This window comes from Protopterus annectens, chromosome 2.part0 (genome assembly GCF_019279795.1).
Source record: "Protopterus annectens isolate FY-2018-M chromosome 2.part0, PAN1.0, whole genome shotgun sequence".
Classification (NCBI taxonomy): domain Eukaryota; kingdom Metazoa; phylum Chordata; order Ceratodontiformes; family Protopteridae; genus Protopterus; species Protopterus annectens.
The window spans coordinates 763,003,280-763,025,093 of record NC_056728.1 but is presented as its reverse complement, the minus strand read 5'-3'; the positions used below and the strand labels follow the sequence as shown (position 1 = coordinate 763,025,093).

General features: G+C 42.7%; 1 protein-coding gene across 1 annotated transcript in view; it reads left to right on the top strand.

The window, feature by feature from the left end:
• Nucleotides 1–21,814, top strand: part of SMC2 (structural maintenance of chromosomes 2) — a 1,579,182-nt gene that overhangs the window by 620,157 nt on the left and 937,211 nt on the right. Inside the window, exon 13 of the mRNA XM_044060351.1 lies at nt 20,265–20,424. Within this exon, the coding sequence (XP_043916286.1) occupies nt 20,265–20,424 (160 nt within the window). The remainder of the gene's footprint in view (nt 1–20,264; nt 20,425–21,814) is intronic.

The following is a 21,814-nucleotide window of genomic DNA, read 5'->3' as shown; positions in this document are numbered from 1 at the left end:
CAGCTGTGGTACAAGAAGAAAAAGGGTATTTACATATGGATAGTGCACTCCAGAGTAGCCTGAAAATGCCCACAAAAGAAAAGTGGGGATGGTGGGAGACAAAACAGTACTGCAGCATAGATCTATGGTTACAGTAAATTCCTATACAATTCCACCACTATGTTTTGTGCATAGACACTGTTGTACTAACTAGTGGGAAGATTCCCACAGGTTACACAGAGTGAAAGGTAGAAAACTAGTTGAGCTACATTATAAAAGGCTCAGCAGGATGGCAGTAGCATTTTCAACTCTTGTCCTGGAAGCAATATCTGGCCTATAGCATTTAAAAAGTAGAGTGAAGGTCAGGTAATTGCCACCAGATTTAAGATGAGCAATGTCCCATACCACCCCCCAATAAAGGACACACAGCACCTGTCAGTAAGTTTAGTGCTGTGGGACTCTCCTGTGCAACTTTTTCTGTTGATAAGAAAAACACAAGATAATACAATAGGCCAGCCCCTTCAAATTTGCTTGCTTGGACATTGGTTTCACTTCATTCCTGACTGCGATGGACACAAACAACTGATCAAGGTTCTGACATCTTTGGTCTTAACTAGTTAACACCTCAGCTGTCTGTGTACAACTGAGGAATGCAATAGTCACTCAGTCTTGTTCTGAGGGCTAAGAAAGATGAGAGGTAGTTGAAGAGTCTGAAGGAGAACGCCTGCCCTGCTCTTGGCATAAAGGAGTGGGGTTTGTTTTATGGATGACTGTTTTTGTGGAAACTAGAAAGATCTATTCAAGGCCTGTTGATCTGAAATCCTTCTAGCAGATGTGATATTGAATTTCAGAGCAGTCTTCTATATTATGTTTTTAAGCAAAAATGAGATAAAAAGATCAAAAGGTTGCTGTGTAAGCTTTTCCGGATCAAAATCATCATTATTTTATCCTTTGGGAAGTCCTCTACCCCAGGGAAATACCACACTGACAACATGCCCCTAACAGTTGACTAAGTTCAGGATTTGGGAACTTATGTGGGCAGTGACCTAACTTTTGACCATTTGTCTGTTGTAAGAAAGTCCTTCTATATTGCACAGCTTGTAAACAAAGGGATTAGATCTAGGGATGTCATTGTCATGCTTTACTTGGGCCTCATTAGGCGAAACACTGAATATAATGCCTTCTTTGGAATGTACCTTTTGAGAGACATGCAACAATTGTAACACCCTCAGAGATAGCTTAGTAAAACATACAAGGCCTAAATAGCATGTGCTACATGGACAGACTCAAACCCCTGTCACTATACTTGGCATTCATGATAGTAAGAATCATCTTAAATGCTCTGTGGTGGTTTTTCCTCTTCATCCGATTAGTTGGGCTGCAAATGAGGAAAATTCAGTGTTACCTGAGGGATTTTTCAATGTACACTTGTGTTTTCTGGAGGAAATTATTCCATTCATTCCCATTGGCCACAAGAAATTCGGATGGTGTTAATCTCAGGTGATGCTAGTCTTAGGGGCTGCATTTATATACCAGGTTCTGATTTTAGATGCCTTTGAATTTTCTTAAGAATTGCACATGGGGATTCTCTTAGGTCCATGACACCTGCAGCAAAGGACAAGTTCATATGTATCAAAATAAAGATGTATACATTTCATATTCTCAGACTAGTCTTGAGCTTCTGAGCCCTGTGCATGGTGAGAGACAGTGCCGGAATATCATGGCGCATCACAGCAAGGTATGCACTGTGAAGGTTAACCACAATAGTTATTAAAGCAGAATCATGATGTCTGTCCTGTTTGCATTCTGTGTGGCCTGGCAGATCTAAGCATATCTGAGCCCATTTGTCATTGAGGCAGCTTAAAGCTGGAGGCATTCTATAACCTCACTTTATCATGGGGAAAACCTGTTTGCTTCCTCTCAGAATCATCATATCCTATGGCAATGCTTGCAGATACCTTTGTAAGAGCGACCAGATAGTGAGTGCATCATTAGTCTCTTGTAAGCAAGGCTTTCTTTATTCCATCTCTTTCTTGCCTCTGATCCCCATAGTACTGCAAAAGGCAACACAGGGAAGGCCAGCCTGATTCTGATGTCATCCTTTGACCATGTCAGCTCTGAGTTTCACACCTAAAGGAATTGAGCAGAAGCAGATGTCCTTGTTACTACTGCAGTATTCTTCACTCTTGATATCCTGCTAAGAGTAGCCTTAATGTTGAACAGTATACCAAAACCTTTAAAACTTCCATTTATTGCACATCAGACATATGTCCTATGTGCAAGGCATAAGGTACATATATGGCGTACAGATGCCTAATCCTCAGAACAACTTTGCCGGCAGTCCAAAGGTTGGCTTTCCTTCCTTTACTTTTTCCCTCCTTGTAGTTTTTCCTGGCATCCATTAAGCAAAAGTGCGAGTGGGAGGCAGATTCCTCATAACAATTAGACATGAAGTACCTTTTTTGTTTGGGTGCTATTCATATAGTGAATCTGCTACTATCCAGCCTCCACCTGGCATCTCCCTCTGGTTGAGTGAATAACCAGAGGACCAGCCGATGTAGATGTTGGTTCTCTCTGCTGTGACCCAGTTGGAGGCCAACATGAAGCTGCCTATTCAAACGTTCTGCTGAAAATGTGCAAACATCTGGTACAGATGTTTGTGGGGACCACAGCTGATTATATCTGAAGGCCCTAGGGAGATTCCCCAAATTTAATTGTGGAAGAGGTGCTTGGTACCCTCATAGAATCTAAGCAGTGGTCTGAACCTAAACAGAAAACCAAATGTAGCTTCTGTGGCTAAGGTTGCTCAAAAAAGAGTGGCAGGACTTTACTCGGGTGCTGTTTTAATGTCCTAATGGCTCTGAAACCCTCACAGAGATTGTCCGTCATTGCTGCTACCTTGTCATCCACCCCATCTAAGTGACCTAGAAGGCTCTCTAGCATATTCCTCACAAATACACTCTGCTTTGTCTCCGGGGTCTGATGAAGAATTATAATTTGGGGATACAGTGGGGTCTGTATGATGAAACAATTTAACTGAAATTATTCCCAAGTCTCAGAGGATCAGAAGAGATATTATGAGCTCTTGCAAATGGACTCACCCACACCTTCTGCAGTCCCTCCTGTCTAAGCTGCCCATTTGGACACATTTACAGTGGCTTCTTAGGCTCTTGAATCACAACCTTTGACCCCCTAAGAAGCCAGACAGATTTTATAATGTGCCTGAGGATCATAAATACTTGCATAAAAGTCCTTCATCTGTTCCTGTTTCCATGTCCACAGATGAGTCATCCAAACTGCTTTCTTCTTCCAAGTTTTTACCTGCTATGGAGAAGTATAGGGGGGGTGCATGCTTTTGCTGTTTTGTCTTTTAGGGTCATTAATTATTAGACCCACATGACTAGATATTTCCTGGCTCCTCTTTCCCAGTTTTTTTTTTTTTTTGGGGGGGGGGGGGGTTGACTGACATGCCTGATTTGGACAGTAATACTTTGGCTTTCCCTGTTCTGAGTTCTGCCTCTCAGGCAGCTTGCCATTCCATTAAATACAGCTATGATGCACCTGATACTCTTCCTAGGGCAGCTGCATTTGGTTCTGTCATGGAGATATTCCTCGTTGCGCCTTCAAGCTTTACCCGAACATATTAAGTCCAAACTTTTAGCTTCTTCCTTAAACCCACACAGTTTTGTTGGCACTGCTGTTGCAGAATAATTTAAAACCCTGAAAGATAAAGGCAAGCTTATTACACAAGGCATCATAGAAAATTATGAGGTTTATATCACATGGGTTCACCCATTACCAAGAGTTCAAAAGATAAATGCTAGAAAACCAGATATAGTGGTCCAAGAAAAGACAAAAGTAGTATTGATCATTGAAATCGCTACACCCAGTGACTACAGTGTCTTGCATACAGAGAAAGACAAAGTCATAAAATTATCAGGATCTGCAGGCAGAAATGAGAGATGTGGAAGAAAGATGCACACAGTTCCAGTAATAGTAGGAGCAACGGGTCTTGTAAAAAAGAATCTACATTTGTATTTCGGTAGGTTACCAATCCATGTAACCCTGTACAAATTGCAGGAAGAGTCATTACCGGACACATTGATGGTGCTGCAAAGAGCTCTTTTGGCTGACATCAAAGATTGAAACAATACTAATTTCATGAACTTTAATCATACTTGACTTGGGAATGAGGTCCATTCCCGTTGTAGTATTAGAAACCCAAAAGATTTGGTGAAATTGAGAGAGAGAGAGAGACCTAAAAAATTATTTTTTGTTTTACCCTTACCTAAGTTCTGAAGGAATTATCCATCGTAATCTTCCTTTGACAATAGGCAGCCTAGAACGTCTGCTAGGAGTAAGATGGTTTCTAAGTGGATTTTCCCAGCAAAACCCACTCAGTTCTAGAGGCCAAAATACTTTTCCCAATAAATCTGCTTCTGACATGTAGCCTCCCCTGCCAGGTTTGTGTGTCTCAGGCTGACCCTTTCTTTCCCTGTTTAACAGATAACCACAGACACCCGGGTTCTCTCCATAATCCAACATTGTTATTTTATGGCTTGTAGTCCCTTCTCCAGCCTTCTTGCCAGCTTCCTCATGGAACCATCCAAACTGTTCCTTTGTCTTGGCAGGGACAGGCTTTTATTCCAGAATGTTTCTGGTTTCCAGGAAGGAGAAGTCATGGATGCCCATTCTAGACCAGTCATATCTCAACACCTTTTTCAAGTTTCCTTCCTTCAGGATGTTCTCTCTTCGTATTCTTTTCTTTTGCTTCCCCAATCGTTTCTTGTCTTTCATACTGGGAAATTGGGTTTGGCAATGTCTAAGCAAATCATTTCCTTCTGGAATTTCAAGGCCATTGTTTTTTGTTACATGGCAAGCCGCTTTCCTCTTCTGTTCATGCTCATTCTATCAGGACAGTAGCCTCTCTGGTGCTTTTTTCTCAAGGGTCTGTATACTAGATCCATCTTTGAAACTGCTACTTTACTTGGTCTTCTGTTTGTCATTGCCGGGGCTATTCTTCATTGGTTTGTGGGGGGTGGGGTACACTTCTTTGCCTTCCTCCTCCCATGCTTTCCAGTAGCTTTTGTATCCTTACAAGAGTAAAAAGTCCAACAGTGATAAGAAAGGATATAGAACAGTTGTGCACGATATTATTGTAACAATAAATGTCCTACTTCTTACTCTTGCAGCATTTGATCCCTCACTCCTGCTCCTATTTACTGCTGCCATGAGGATTTCCCCATTCCATCCTCTTTGCCTGAATCTGTTCTGGATGGGTATGTTACTCTGAGGTTGCTCTGGTTCTTCTTGGGCCCTTCAGTCCTGTGAATTGGGCATCTGGACGTTACGTATGTACCTTATGCTTTTCACGTAGGGCATATGTCTGATGTACAAGGCATGGAAGGTGGAAAGGCTTTGGTATACTGACAGGACATTATGCTATCCTTTGCTGGATATCCCAAGAGTAAAGAATGCTGCAACAGAAGGAAGTAGGACACCTATTGTTATGGTAAGATCTTGCACAACTGTACTTTCCTACATTTCCCCTTCTCATACAGCCTTCTGTCTCAACCAGGGTGATGTTCATCGTGTTACCCTGCTGCAGTCATCACACTTGGGTTATTCTGCCATCAGACGGTCCCGCAGTCGGCCAGAGTTCCAAAGTCTTGGTCCGGCGTCGGTTGCTGTCACTTCTTCCCTGACGTCAGTGCGCCAGGGGTATACAAGAGGCATCCAACGCCATTTTCTTCAGTCTTTCTTGCCAAGCGGTGCCCGAAGCAGAAGCAGTTCGCAAGTGCCGGTCGGCTGACACCTGAGATTTACGAAAAATTTCAGTCCGAAGTCTTCAATAAAACTAAGTACCCCCATTGGGGAACCTTTTCTTGCCTCTGTCCGATGTCAGAAAAAGTTAACAATTGCATTTCTTGTGGGAAGCAAATACCTTATAAGGACTTCCATTCTTATTGTATTCCTTGCCTAGGCCCAGACCACAACGTCACTGGTTGTCGGTTTTGTGCTAGGTTTAATAAACGAACTATCAAGTGCTGTTTTGACTTCGCACGACATTACTTTGCTAGGAAATTTAATTATATTATGCCGTCGGAACAGCCGACAACCGGCATGCATAAAAAACGCAAGGATAAGGACAGGCAGCCTAGGACCAAGCCAGACTCCGAGGCCTCTGCTGGGCCTGTCACCGGTTCTCCGGTTTTCAGTGAGGCATCTACGCAGCCCCTGATGACCGCAGAATTGGAACCCCAGACAGCTGCGAATTCTCAAGCGGAGTGCACTAGGCCGTCGCAGCCATCTTCATTAGGCCCTTCTGACACCGGAGCAGAAGGGAATCCCGGTGCAGTAGAAACGCCTTCGGTTGCAGAAGGTGTTTTCAGACCGACTACACTCACCATTAAATCTTATGCTAAGCTTAAAACTCCATTAAAACCAAAAAAGACTGTACATCAGTCTACAGTTCAAGGCCCCATGCCTAAGAAACAGATGCTTTAGATGGCTGAAGATTTGATTACCCTAATCAGGGGTTCCTATCCCCCTCCAGATAAAAGACCAAGACAAGAGGAGGATTATGCTTCCTCTGACCAGGTTTCAATTTCTTCTGCTTCTTCTGAGGAACAGGATTACACTTTTCCCCCTTATGAAGACTCTGATGCTGAAGACTCTATTCCCTCAGCATCTCCCCCTGAAGACTACTCCTTTGGGGAAACTTTACACACCATGAGGGAACATTTCCACTGGGAAGGACAGGAGTACTCTGATTCAAAGAAAAGGCTCCAAGAGTTCCTTTTACTACCCCAGCACAGACCACTTGCTATCCCTCCAGTTTTAGACATTGTGGATGATGTTTACTTAGTCTAGTATAAATCCAGACTCTCTACCGCCTGCTCCAGCCAAACCAGACAGATACTACAGAGTACCTGACTCACAAATTCCTTTATAAAAGCCCTGTGGCTGATCCAGAAACAATTTCCCAGGGTCCCAAAGGGGCTAAAGCTTCTATGGCTAAAAATCCTGTACCCTCTGAAAGGGATTCCAGAGCCCTAGATAGACTGGGAAAGAAGATATACACCTCAGCTACTCTGGCTATGAGAGCATTAAATTGTCAGATTCACATGCTGAAATATCAGCAATTCCTTATGTCTCAATTAAAACAAAAAATGAACACACATTCTTAACCGTCTGAATTCAAGGAAATGCAGGATCTGTTGCATGCAGCTGAACAGGTGGGCAAGCATACTTTACAATGTAGATTTGATTCATTGGAAGCTTCATGTAGAGCAGCTGTTACTGGGTCTGTCATACGTAGACATGCTTAGTTAGAAGAACAAAAACCCTACCTAATCATGTTAAAGCAAAATTGTTGGATGCACCTTTACAGCAGGATCTTTTATTTGGTGTCAAAGCAGAAGAGGTTTTAAAGAAGATGGAGGATAAGGCAAAGTCTATGCAGACGGTCAAGGATTTTTTACAGGTACAACCCCCTCGTTCCAGCAGAAATTGGCCAACAAAAAACTGGTCCTTTCCAGCTTCTGACAGATCACAGAGGGGCAAATACAGACGCCCAAGGGGCAGAGGTCAGTCCCAAAGCCCTTACAAACCTCACCAATGGGGTACTACTACCCAGAAGGGAGGAGAAGACAGGCCCCATGCTTGCAGAAGACAAACACAATGACTCAACCCTCAAATTCCCAAGCAAATCTCTCTTGGCAGCTCCCTTGGAGGAAAATTAGCACTTTTTGCAGACAACTGGCACATCATTACAAAAGACAAATGGGTTCTAAACATTGTCTAACAAGGATACAGATTCCACTTTCATACCTTGCCAAGGATAAAAGGAATGCCAAACCTGCCACCGAATCAATGGGCAGAAGCACAAAAACAAATTACAGCTCTCATGGACATGAGAGCCATTCAACAGGTACCTACACAGGAGCCAAGGACAAGGATTTTACTTGACCCTTTCTAGTCCCCAGAAAGGACAAAGCATGGAGACCCATTCTGGATCTTTCAATTCTGAACACCTATCTGCAAGTACCAAAAATCAAGATGCTAACACTACAGCAGCTTCTTCCCATGCTGGGCAAGAAGGCTTGGCTAGTAACGTTGGATCTTAAGGAGGCATACCTGCATGTCCCTATCAGACAAAATTGCAGAAGATACCTCTGCTTCATTGCAGGTTCAACCCATTATCAGTTATCTGCACTGCCCTTTGGCTTATCTACTGCGCCCAGGGTCTTCACAAAATGCCTGACACCAGTAATTGCATACTGCAGACAAAGAGGAATTCAAATATATCCATACCTGGACGACTGCCTTATTCAAGCAGAAAGCAGGGACATTCTTTTAAAGCATCTGGCATTTGTTAAACACCTTCTAAGTTGCCTAGGGTACACAGTAAATGAAAAGAAATCAAAACTAGTGCCCTCACAAACCATAATATTCCTGGGTGCCAGCTTGAATACAATGGCCCAGATGACTTATCTCACGCCAGACAAGCAACAACAGCTGACTCAATACTTCAAAATAATGGCAACAAAGACCCAACTCCCTGCAAGAAAAATTCTGCAGGCCTTGGGATTCATGGCATCTTGCATACCACTAATACCATTTACAAAACTGCATATGAGGAAATTACAATGGTACCTGAAAAGCGTATGGACTCAGCACAGCCACAGCTTAGAAACAATGATACCACTCATTCCCTGCCTTCAACAGGAGTTTCTATGGTGGGCACAGGCATGTCACCTCAACAAGGGCCAGCCTTTCACCTTACCCACAGCCAGGCAAACTTTTAACAACAGATGCATCGGACTATGCCTGGGGAGCACACATGGCAGGACAGTGCATTCAGGGCAAATGGACTACAGATCAAAGGCATCTGCATATCAATCAAAAAGAAATGCTAGCAGTACAGAATGCCCTAACAGCCTTTAAGGACCTCGTACACCCAGGACAACTAATAATAAAGACAGACAATACCACAGTAATGTGGTACATAAACAAGCAAGGGGGCACACATTCCTACCCTCTATGCAGGCAAGCAATGACCTTGTGGAACACAGCACTGTCTTACCAAGTTCAGCTACAAGCACAATTCCTGCCAGGAAATAAAAACACATTGGCAGACCTAAGCAGAAACATCATGGATCCCCATGAGTGGAAACTAGATCCACAAGTATTTGCAATGATGACTCAAAAATGGGGACGCCCAGACATAGATCTGTTTGCCAACCCCCAAAACTACCAACTAAAATTTTGCACAAGGATATTCCACCCACAAGCTTGTAAAGTGGATGCCCTCTCATTCAGTTAGAAAACATTAACAGTGTATGCCTTTCCTCCGCTGCCTCTTCTAGCAAAGGTACTGCTGAAAGTCAGATTAGAGAGGCCACAAATGATGCTCATTGCACCAGACTTGGCCACGCCAGCACTGGTATCCAATTCTAAGGAACATGGCCCACGGCCCATCATGGATTTTACCACAAATTCCTCACCTGCTCACCCAGCGAGACAATCGGATTCTACACAGCCAGCTCAAGACTTTTAACCTGGCTGCATGGCAGATTACCTAAACAACCAGCCAACACCTCTTTCCAAAGCTGTTATGGATGTCATTCTGGAGGCCAGGAGGCCTAGCACCAGGAAAACCTATTCAGACAAATGGAAAAGATTTTGTGCCTGGAACCAGGCTAAAGGCCAAAACCCCCTTAATCCAAACATTCCTCAAATTCTACAATATTTAACTGAGATGTTGCACAAAGGACTTTCCTTTTCATCTATTAAGATCCACGCCTCAGCAATTTCAACCCATTACAACACGAATCCTCCTTTATTTTCACATCCACTCCTAAGACAGTACCTCAGAGAGGCTAAGAACATAAGACCGCCCAGGAGAGTACCAACACCTACTTGGGATCTCAACTTTGTTCTGGAAAAGCTTACTCTGCTGCCCTTTGAATCAGCTTTTTCAGCAGATTTAAAATTTCTTTCATGGAAAGCTGCCCTGCTGCTAGCAATAACTTCAGCTAGAAGAGTCTCAGAGCTACAGGTACTAATGGCAGTGGAGCCTTTCCTCATTTTTCATCAAGACAGAGTCTCTACGAACTAACCCTTCCTTTATGCCAAAGGTGGTATCCAGTGTGGCCCAAAACCAAACCATTCATTTGCCCACCTTTTTTCCAAATCCCTAGAACAAAGGAGAAAGACTCCTGCACTCTTTGGACATTCACAGGCAATTACGTTACTACTTGGATAAAACTAAGGCTTTCAGAAAATCTGACCAGCTCTTTGTAACCTTTGCTGCAGGATCACAAGGAAAAGCTATCTCAAAACAGACCATTTCAAAATGGATAGCACATTGCATACGTTTCTGCTACACGCATCATGGGAAACTGGTACCTGCTACAATTAGGTCCCACTCCACCATGGCTACAGCTACATCAGCCACCTTTCTCAGGGGGGTGCCAACCAAGGATATTCTCGAAGCTGCATCTTGGAGTTCAGTGCACACCTTCAGCAAACACCATCACTTGCCTCTATATTCTAAGACTAGGGATGGTTTTGCCACTGCAGTTTTGCAGGGCATACTAGCTTCTTCTAATCCTGTTTAACTCCACCACCCGTCCTTAGCTTTGGGATTCAACCCAAGTGTGATGACTGCAGCATGGTAACATGATGAACATAGTACAGTTTTGTACCTACCATAAATGTAGATGTTCGAGTGTTCACCCTGCTGCAAGTTACCCTTCCTCCATCCCCTCTGAACTACCTAGAATTATCTATGCCTTTCTATCCTATACAACCTCTGTGGTGTGTTTGCTTGTGACTGAAGGTATTGTTTTATTTTTATATGTATATTTTTATATAGCAATATGTATTGCCTACCTATTGGGGGCACCTGACATCTGGGGCAAGAAAAAATGAAGAAAATGGTGTCGGATGCCTCTAATATACCCCTGGCGCACTGACGTCAGGGAAGAAGCCACAGCAACTGACGCCGGACCAAGACTTTGGAACTCTGGCCGACTGCAGGACCGCCTGACTGCAGGATAACCCAAGTGTGATGACTGTAGCAGGGTGAACACTCGTACATCTACATTTATGGTAGGTACAAAACTGTACTTTCTGTGATCCAGGTCACCGAGGTTTAATTAACGTCTCTGGCACTGGAAGAGGTTAGGTGGGGGGAGGTGGAATGGTATGGATCACTTGTATCTCTTGGGAGAGATGGGCTGTGGGAGATTGGTAAACACAAATAGTATGACTTCTCTGGTGAGGAGGACCACCACCTGTGCTTGAGGATGGGAAGGCAGGACTGCTGCTGGCAATGCCCATTGCTGAATTTGAGGGCTGCCAGGGCAGAAAGCTCATTGCATGTACTTCTACTCGTGGGCTGAGCAGGTGCAAGGGGGAGAATGGCTCGTTAGAAACCCGTTGCTTATGTAAATAACCCCCTCCTGATCAATCCTTGACTCTGTGATATAAACAAAACTGGAAAGGGATGATGAAACAGGTGGAAATTCAAGAAATAAGGAGAGAGTGGGATTTTGGATGCAAATCCTTAGAGAATAACAGTCATACAGAACATTATATTCATAAAGTAGAAGTACTGCAAGAACTAATCCAACACAAGAATAGAGAAAGCAGATTTTGCCGATAGGCATGACTGCAATTAGGGGTATAGAGAATAGGCAAGGGGACTGGAATTTATTGGAAAAAACTGGGAAAGGAACCAAGATACTGGGAACAAATAACTGGAGAGAGACAAGTAATAGAATGGGAAGAGGCCAAGAAGGCATTCAGACTGCAGGCTAAAGACTGCCTTCCCTATCCTGGATTGATATCAAATTATAGGCAAATGGAAAGAAATAGGACAATCCTAAGTAAAAGACCTGCTTTGGTAGAGTTTTCAGTTGAATCCAGAACAAAAGCGGCTAAAAAAGGGAAATAATTAATAGGAGACAAAAAATATTGCACAATAACTATAGCAATCAATCAGAGGAGGTTAGAAAAGATTCGAGAGACTAGATAAGCAATTTACAAGAAAACAGAGAGGACATATATATATGGCTCCTAAGTATGCAACAAAATCTAGAAGATTTAGGATTTTTGCTTGGAAGTGTGCATTGGTAATTTTTATACCCTAAGCAGACTCAAAAATGTTTTTCCTTGGGTAGATTGCAAATGTTGGAGGTGGGTGGAGAAGAGAGGTAAGATGCAACATGTTTTGGAAGTGTAATGCCAGAGTAATTTTTCTGCGTGTCTTTTGAGCTAGGTACAAGTTCTGAATTGCCCAGATATAGTAAGGCCTTACTAAGTTTAATTCTGATGGCTGCCAAAACCAAATTTAATAGAAAATGGAAATCAAAGTCTAAGGCAAGTGTATTTGAAGTATTGAATATTGTAACAGAGGTAAAGAACTGTAAGTTGGGATCTTTAGAAAAAGGGTAGAAGCAAATTACATAGAAAAAATGGAAATTGTGGGAACAATACATGCATAATGTTCAGGGGGAGGAGGAGTGAAATTTAAGGGAAGGCAGGAATTGAGCAATTTATGTAATGGTTGCTTGTTATAAAAATGTGATGTATAATGTTCGTATCTAGGAACATGTTAATATGGTTTGTTTTCTATTATACAAATGTATATTTGTCTGTGTCTTCAATTATAATTCATTAAGGGTGTTAAAATATATATATTTAGCTATGCTATGTACTAAAAGCCTTGTCCCCCTGCTCTGTGGTATACTTATTGAGGGTTGATCTCCGCTGAGCTTTCTGTGCTTTGAAATGATCCAATATACTTTTAAAATCCCTTCACCTAAACAGAACCAGTGTTAAAAGCAAAGACCTGCCCTGGAGACCTAAACCTGTACTACCACATGAACAGCACTGGATATTGTGGCGGATAACTAGCCGAAACACATCCTCCTTTGGAATAGATTGCCATTAAATATCAAGCAGAGTACTTTCCTTGCAACATTTAAAACTGGTCAACATGACTGAATAGGGGATCACAGATTTTCATCCAAGACATACAAGAGGAAAGTATTAATGTTAGACATTGTTGTGTCACCAGTACTGATGATGTGGCAGAGCTTCTCGGTGGTCTTTTTGGTTGTAAGCTTATCATAAGAACGTAGGAATCTAATGGTTCTCACTCTCTGTGAAATAACAGACAGTGTCTGTGCATTTCCTGTCTTGGAACAGTCATCGTCTTGGCCATTTCTTAAGCTAGGAGGACTTCAGAACTGCAGGGTTTAATGTGCAGAATAAAGTACACTATCTTCTACAAGGATAAGGTAATCCTTAAAACCCTATCTCTCCATTTTGCTAGAAGCAGTCACAGAGCTGGCACTATATTTGGTCTTCCCATTCCAGTCCCACAAAAACCTCTGTAGGCAAAGTATTCAAAGAGGTGGTCCCTAATTTGAGGGTGCTTTCTTACCTGTACTTGACTATAATGTGGGGGGGGTGTTAAGAGACCAACTTGTGTTCATTCTTTCCTGTTGAGCTGTAAGTGGCTGTTTTTGCTGCCTTTAAGTTTTGATGCATTGGAAGGGCATGCATGAAATCTGACCAGTTTGCATAGGAATGTCGCGAGAGACCACATAGCTGTACTTGTAATTTGTTACCAATGTGTTTTTGAAGAAGTAAACAGTGGTAAGGACTGCTGCCTCCTAAACATATAAATGTACTTTATTAACATCAGTCTAAAGTATTGTATGACGTGGGATCAACGGGGCAAACTCAAGCTTTTATAAAAGGACTTTTTTAATTGATTTTCTGGCTTTTAAGCTGAGCAGAAAAATTTGGAAATTTTCATAAATTTAAGCCGATATTCTTCTATCCCTTGTGTGTGGTTTAAAAGGTAGTGTAGAATCAATTTTCAGTTAAGTTGTATTTTAAGTCTAACTTTTTCATCATATGGTAGCTTCAGTGGTTATTGCCTTTTCTGGTCCCAGTCATTTGTAATGGATCTGCATGAACATCATCACGCCTTTTCTGGGCATCCTTTCCAGGGAACAGATCCATCTTTGCTACTACAGATCTGCAGGGTGTGTTTGTTCTTCCTCCCAAGGTCTTTGGCCATCTCCCATACTGTTTGTTCTTTTCAAGTGGGTTATGTGATGTTATAACAGTGATCCTTGTAATGAATAAAAATGCAGTTTGCGCATACTATAACTGTCGATATTAATAGTAGTAGGGTCTTTACTCCAGTGTAGTCTGCTGCTGTCTGTCCACTTCCTAACATTTGGCAGGCTTCCTTTCCCTACCAGGAGGTACTCCCATTCTTGCCTTTTCCTCCTGTCCCTGGAGTGAGAGAGGCTTTCAGTATGTTTTGTAGATTCCAGAAACTCTGTATTGTAACCATCTCAGTCCAAAATACAACTGAAGATGGGGGTGTCTAGCCCTTGTATACCAGACACCTGCTATGGTGATTTAGAAGAGGTCATCCCCGAACAGAAATGTCTGAAAGCTGGGGAAGTTTTGTCAGATGGATGTTCTTCGTATTTCATTGTTGCAGTCATTACATTTGGGTAATCTGCTGGCAGGTTGCCCTCATTCGGCCTGATTAACAAAGTTTTGGGTCCTGCGTTGGTTGCTGTTCCTTCTTCCATGACGTCAGGGATATAAAATATGCAGCCGATGCCATATTCATCAGTCTTTCTTGCCGCGCGGTGCCCGAAGCAGAAGCAGTTCACAAGTGCCGGTCGGCCGACTCCTGAAATTTTCGTTTTCGAGTTTCAGAACCGAAGTCTTCAACCTAAAGCTAAGTACCCCGTTGGGGAAACTTTTTCTTGCTCTTTACCAATGTCAGTAAAAGTTGTTAATTACATTACTTGTGGGAAGCAAATACCTCATAAGGATTTTCATTTGTACTGTATTCCTTGCCTAGGCCCTGACTGCAACGTACCTTGCTGTTGGTTTTGTGCTAAATTTAATCAATGCACTATTAAGCGTCGGTATATTTTTGCTTCAAAATATTTTAATTCAAGATTTAACTATCCAGAAATGTCGTCGGTTAGCAATCCGACTACCGGAATACACAAAAAAAAAAAACACTAAGAAAAAGACACAGACCGTTGAGGTCCAAAAGCGACGACGAAGCTTCTCCTAAGCCAGTCGCCGGTTCGCCCGTACTCTGTGAGGTGCTTTCGCAGCCCCTGATACCTACTACTTTTGATTTGCAGGCCTCTACTGAGACCCATTCAGAGTCCGGTATGCCGCAAGATACTCTAAGTATTGAACCCGCGGATGTCTCTACCTTAGATGGGTTCGGAGTCGCTAAGCAGGCACTGGCTTCTGAGGGTGTTTTCAGGCCTAAAGATTTGTACATTAAACCAACGCCATCTTCAAAACCTAGGCCAAAATCGACTTCTATGTCTAAAAAAATTACGCTTGGGCCACGTGCATAGGCCCCTATGCCTAAAAAACAAATGATCAAAATTGCTGAGGACTTAATTACCCTGATCAGGGGTTCCCATCCCCCTCCTGCAAAGAGGCCTTGGCAAAGGCACTGATTTATGAGTCGTCAGATCAGGTTTCCATTTTTTCTGATTTCTCTTCTGATCAGGAATTATCTATCCTACCTTATGAGGACTCTGATGCAGAAGATTCCATCCCCTCTGCTTCTCCTCCTGAGGATTTTTCTTTTGGAGAAACTTTGCATAACTTAAGGGAACACTTTCACTGGGAGAGTCAGGATTTCTCAGAATTTAAAAAGAGGCTTAGGGATTGCCTTCTTCCTCGGCATAGGCCTTTGGCTATACCTCCTGTTCTAGACATTGTTGATGTTTTCTCAGAATCCAGCATGGCTCCTGATTCCCTGCCTCCAGTTCCTAGTAAGCCAGACAGATATTACAGGGTTCCTGACTCCCACAAATTCCTCTTTAAAAACCCTACTGCTGACCCTGAAACAATTTCTGAGGGTCGCAAGGGTGTTAAGGCTTCTACTGCTAAAAATCCTACCCCCTCTGATAGATTCTGCAGGACACGTCTGCAACCTTGGCAATCAGGGGTTTAAACTGTCAATTTCATATGCTAAAATATCAGCAACATGTCATGGGCTTACTTAAACAGAAAATTATGTTGATTTCTGACTGTGGAAAATAGAGTTGCAGGACTTATTACATTCAGCTGAACAAGTTGGAAAGCATACTTTGCAATGTGGTTTTGATTCCTTGAAGGCCTCTTGCAGGGCTGCTGTAACTGGATCTGTGATAAGGCATGCTTGGCACAAGGAGCAAAATCTGCCTGATCATGTTAAAGCAAAATTGTTGAATGCTCCTTTACAACAGGACAGTCTGTTTGGTAATAAGGCAGAAGTAGTTTTGAAAAAGATGGAAGACTAAGCTAAATCTGTGCAAATTGTAAAAGATTTCCTACAAGTGCAGCCACCCAGGTTCAGTAGACACTGGCCAACTAAGAACTGGTTCTTTCCAGTACCCATCAGGTCAAACCCAGACACACCAAAGGCTCCAGGTTTCAGTCACAAGGAACTTGTAGAACAAAACAATGGGGTGCCTCCACCTCCAAATCTGGAAGTAACAAGGCACCCTCCTATGGTAAACAGTCTCAATGACTTTCCTCTGCTATCACCAACACTTATCTTTTGGCCACCCCTTTGGGGAGAAAACTGGCACTTCATGCAAGAAATTGGCAACTAAATACCCAGGACAAGTGGGTTTTAAATATAGTATCCTAGGAATACAGATTTCATTTCCACATGTTGCCAATCTCAAACGGAAGGCCAGATCCGTCTCCAAATCAGTGGGCAGAGGCCCAGAAACAAGTTTTGTACCCTCATGAATATGGGGGCTATTAAACCAGTACCAGAAAAGGAAAAGGGACAAGGTTTTTATTCAAGACTTTTCCTGGTACCCAGAAAAGACAAATCATGGTGTCCAATTTTGGACGTATCCATTCTAATACATTTCTGGACATTCCAAAATTCAAGATGCTGACTCTACAACAGTTACTGCCTATGCTAGACAAGGATGCCTGGCTGGTAACTCTAGACGTAAGAGGCTTACCTGCATATCCCAGTCAGGGAATCATGCAGAAGATGCCTCAGTTTCAAAGCAGGCTATTTGCATTACCAGTTCTCTGCACTGCCCTTTGGCTTATCTACTGCGCCCAGGGTCTTCACAAAGTGCTTGGCACCAGTGATGGCTTTTTGCAGACAGAGGCATTCAAATTTATCCTTACCTGGACGATTGTCTAATTCAGGCAGAAAACAAGGACACTCCTCTAAAACATCTGGCGTTTGTGAAAGGGTTTCTATCTTGCCTAGGGTACACCATAAATGAAAAATCACAACTGGTACCCTCTCAACAAATTACATTCCTGGCTGCAAGCTTGAATACAGCTGCCCAGATGACTTACCTTATGCCAGAAAAACAAATTCAATTAATGACTTAATTCAAACAAGTGGCCACAAAAAACAGCTATATCTGCAAGGCAAGTTCTGCAGGCCTTGGGGGTTCATGGCTTCCTGCATTCTAATAATTCCATATGCAAGACTGCATATGAGGAAACTTCAATGGTACCTAAAAAGCTTATGGAGTCGACATTGTCACAGCCTGGAAACAATGATTCCTATCATTCCTTGCCTGCAGTGAAAGCAGAGGCCTGTCACCAAAACAGGGGACTGTCATTCATTCCACCCCTTGCCGCCCAAACCCTGACTAGAGACGCATCAGATTACGCTTGGGTGGGCGCATCTGGCAGGGAAATGCATTCAGGGCCAGTGGAGCCCAAATCAAATGCACCTACATATCAACCAGAAAGAGATGCTAGCTGTACAGAATGCTCTGACAGCCTTCAAGGACCATCTTCACCCAGGACAACTACTGGTAAAGACAGACAACACCCCAGTGATGTGGTACATAAGCAAGCAGGGGGGTACCCATTCCTACCTCCTTTGCAAAATAGCCATGGCTTTATGGAACACGGCCTTGACTTATCAAATACATCTACAAGATCAATTTCTGCCAGGAAAACAAAATACTCTGGCAGACGAGCTAAGCAGAAATCTTATGGACCCACACGAATGGAAACTGGATCCACAAATCTTCAGCATGTTAACACGCAAATGGGGGTGCCCGGACATAGACCTTTTTGCCTCCCCCCAAAACTACCAGTTGGACAAATTCTGCACAAGAATTCATCACATAAAAGCTTGGAATGTGGATGCTCTATCCTTCAGCTGGAAAAACCTAACCGTCTATGCTTTCCCCCCTCTGCCTCTGCTCTTCAAGGTCTTACTAAAAGTCAGGAAAAAAACAAAAATGATTCTGATTGCTCCAGACTGGCCTCGCCAACACTGGTACCCGCTCCTACGCAGTATGTCACACCTTCCTCCATGGTACCGGCCTCAGACTCCTTATCTACTGTCTCAGCAGAACTATCAAATTCTACACACTCCGCTCCAAACTCTGAATCTTGCAGCGTGGCTAATGAACTTAATAACACCAGTTACATCTCTCAGCATACCTGTGATGGATGTCATTTTGGAGGCTAGAAGGCCTAGTACTAGAAAATCTTATGCTGATAAATGGAAAAGATTCTGTGCCTGGAACCAGGCAGAAGGAATAAGCACAGCAGTGCTCAATATTCCTCAGATTCTGCAATATTTGACGGAGATGCTTCACAAGGGCCTATCTTTTTCTTCCATAGCAATCCATGCCTTTGCCATTTCAGCTCATTACAACACAGAGCCTCTCATCTTTTCCCATCCCCTGCTAAAGCAGTATCTCAGAGGGGCCAAAAACTTAAGACCTCCCAGGAGGGCACCAACTCCTGCGTGGGACTAATTTTGTGTTGTAAAAGCTCACCCTACCTCCTTTTGAGCCAGCCGCTACTGCAGATATAACATTTCTCTCTTGGAAGACCGCTTTTCTCTTAGCAGTCACTTCAGCTAGAAGGATTTCAGAGCTACAGGCTCTCATGGCAGTGGAGCCTTTTATTATCTTTTACCCAGACAGGGTGGCAGTCAGGACCAATCCATCCTTTATGCCTAAAGTGGTATCTAGTGTGGCTCTTAATCAGACCGTTCGTCTGCCAACTTTTTTTCCCAAATCCACAGAACAAGGGTGAGCGGATTCTGCATTCATTGGATATACACAGACAACTAAGATTCTACTTAATCGGAACAAAATCTCTAAGAAAATCGGAGCAATTACTGGTGGCATTTGCTGCAGGGGCAGAGGGAAAGGCTATCTCAAAGCAGACTATTTCAAAATGAATAAAGCCATTGCATTCGTTTCTGCTACATGCACCATGGTAAACCAGTTCCCAAGGGGATCAGATCCCATGCCACCAGGGCTGCATCTACTTCTGCAGCCTTTCTCCGAGGGGTTCCTACCAGAGACTCTCTAGAAGCTGCTACCTGGAGCTCAGTTCATACATTCACCAAACATTACCATTTACCTCTCTTCTCTAAATCCATAGCAGGTTTTACCATTGCTGTCCTGCAGGGCCTTATAGCTGCTCCTAATGCTATATAATTCCATCCTCCCAACCACAGCTTTGGGAATCTACCCAAATGTAATGACTGCAACAGTGAAACATTAAGAACATAGTACAGTTGTGTACACTTACCATAAATGTCGATGTTAGAGTGTATTCACTGTTGCAGTCCGGGTTACCCACCCACCAGCCCCCCTGTTTTTTCCTTTACTATACCTTTCTTTTACTATTCTCGAAAGCCTTTTTGGTGTATTTGCTTTTATTTGGTGGTATATTTGTTGTGTTTTAAATTACATGCATATATATATTTATATATATTTTTATATTTTGCTCCCCATTTGGTGGGCAACTGACATCTGGGGCAAGAAAAACTGATGAATATGGCGTTGGCTGCATGTTTTATACCCTGACGACCTGATATCATGGAAGAAGGGGCAGCAACCGACGCAAGACCCAAGACTTTGTTAATCAAGCCGACTGAGGACAACCTGCCAGCAGATTACCCAAATGTAATGACTGCAACAGTGAATACACTTGAACATCTACATTTATGGTAAGTGTACACAACTGTACTTTAGGTGTCTAGCTGTGGTGTAACTCCCACATTTTTATGATACTGTAGCAGTGACTTCTGCTATGCAAACTACAGCTATGGTGGGTATGTTACTCAGCTGTACTCTTCTGCAACATGTTGATTGTATTCACTTGTGTGTTAACATTCATGCTGAAATTTGAGCAGAAAAGGTAGGCAGTTTCTAAAATGTAAAGTCTTGTATCATCTTGTTTTTTGTTGCTGTTAGGCACAAATGAAGTTAAAACATGCCCAACAGGAACTGAAGACAAAGCAAGCAGAAGTGAAAAAGATGGACAGTGGCTACAAAAAAGATCAGGACCTGTTTGAAGCTGTGAAGAAGAGCAAGGAAAAATTGGAAGCAGAGATGAAGAAACTGAATTATGAAGGTCAGCTTTTAAATGCCATTACATATGTAAGCTGTGGTAACCAACAAATCTGCACTCTTACTCAAAGTTCTACACCTGTGTGTTTTGGGACAGGCACTGTTGCATCAGTGCTTTACTTGTGTATGGATTTTTATCTAGAGCTTTGTTACTGAAATGAAAGGCATGTCATGTCCTTATTAACTGTTACCAAGTGTTGGTGTGCATGTAGAGGGTATTAATATGGGTTGCTGAGCTGGACCACCCTGGACCCTTTTCAGCCAAGATCAACTGTATATGTACATGCATACAGATAGTGTGTGTGTGTATGCATGTAGCTGTATGCATGTAGCTGTACATGTTTGCACATGTTTGTGTTTATATCTGTGCTGTGTGTTCATTGGCTTAACCTCCTTTAGAAGCTACAGCAGCAAGAAAATTTTTTTTGCAGGGTGGTAGCCCCTTTCCCCCAACCACACACACACACCTCCCCTTATTTATGAGTGGTAACTAAACAGTCAATCAATCACGGAGAAAGCCAGCTGCTGGTGCCCTAATAGAAACCATGCTGGTAGTGATTCTCAGTGGTAAGGAGCAAGTGTGGAGATGCAACCTGTGGAATTAGGTTTAATAAGGGACAACATTTTTCACTTTACAAACATAAAATGTACAAGTTTTACATAGCCAGTGACCAGAGGTCAGGATAGATTCCCTGACCCTGGAGCTGTGAAGCAGAGATTTTGGTACTTGGGCAGTGTGCTGACATAAAATTAAGGAATTATGCAAGAGTTCTTATCAAAACAAAAACTGCATATATAAACTTGTATATGGCCCTAATTTTCTTCACTTTCTAGCTATTCAATTCTGAGCAAGTCACTTAACCACACTGGTCTCCAGGCTTCTGGGCCACAACTGAAAAGATTGTATGTAGTGGGAGTTTGTGATATATGGTGTACATATATGTAAATGTATTTAAAACGTGTTTGTATCTGTTTGCATTTTCTTTTATCCTTTGCTGACCAAGTTAATTCCACTAGGCAAGTGGCTTCTTTTAAGGGAAGACCAGAGGTGGTGGTTATACTACTAAACTGCTAAGGAAAATTTGGCCAGGGCATCTGAGAACTTTCCCCTACTTGTTTTGGTCAAGTGTCATGGGATCTTTCACCCATCTGAGCTACTACCAGATGGAGCCTCTATGTAGCGCCTTGTCTGTGTGTATGTATATGAATCAGAACTTCAAACTGCAACAAGCCAGTGGCTTGGCTAAAACATCAGTCCTTCCCATTGCAAAAAGAACAGTATAATTTGTTGCTCAGTGTATGTTTTCTTGATAACCGATAGAATTATTCCTGAAGTATAACTATTTTTAGACTAGCCAACAGAATACTGTCACATAATGTCCAATGATCTGCAA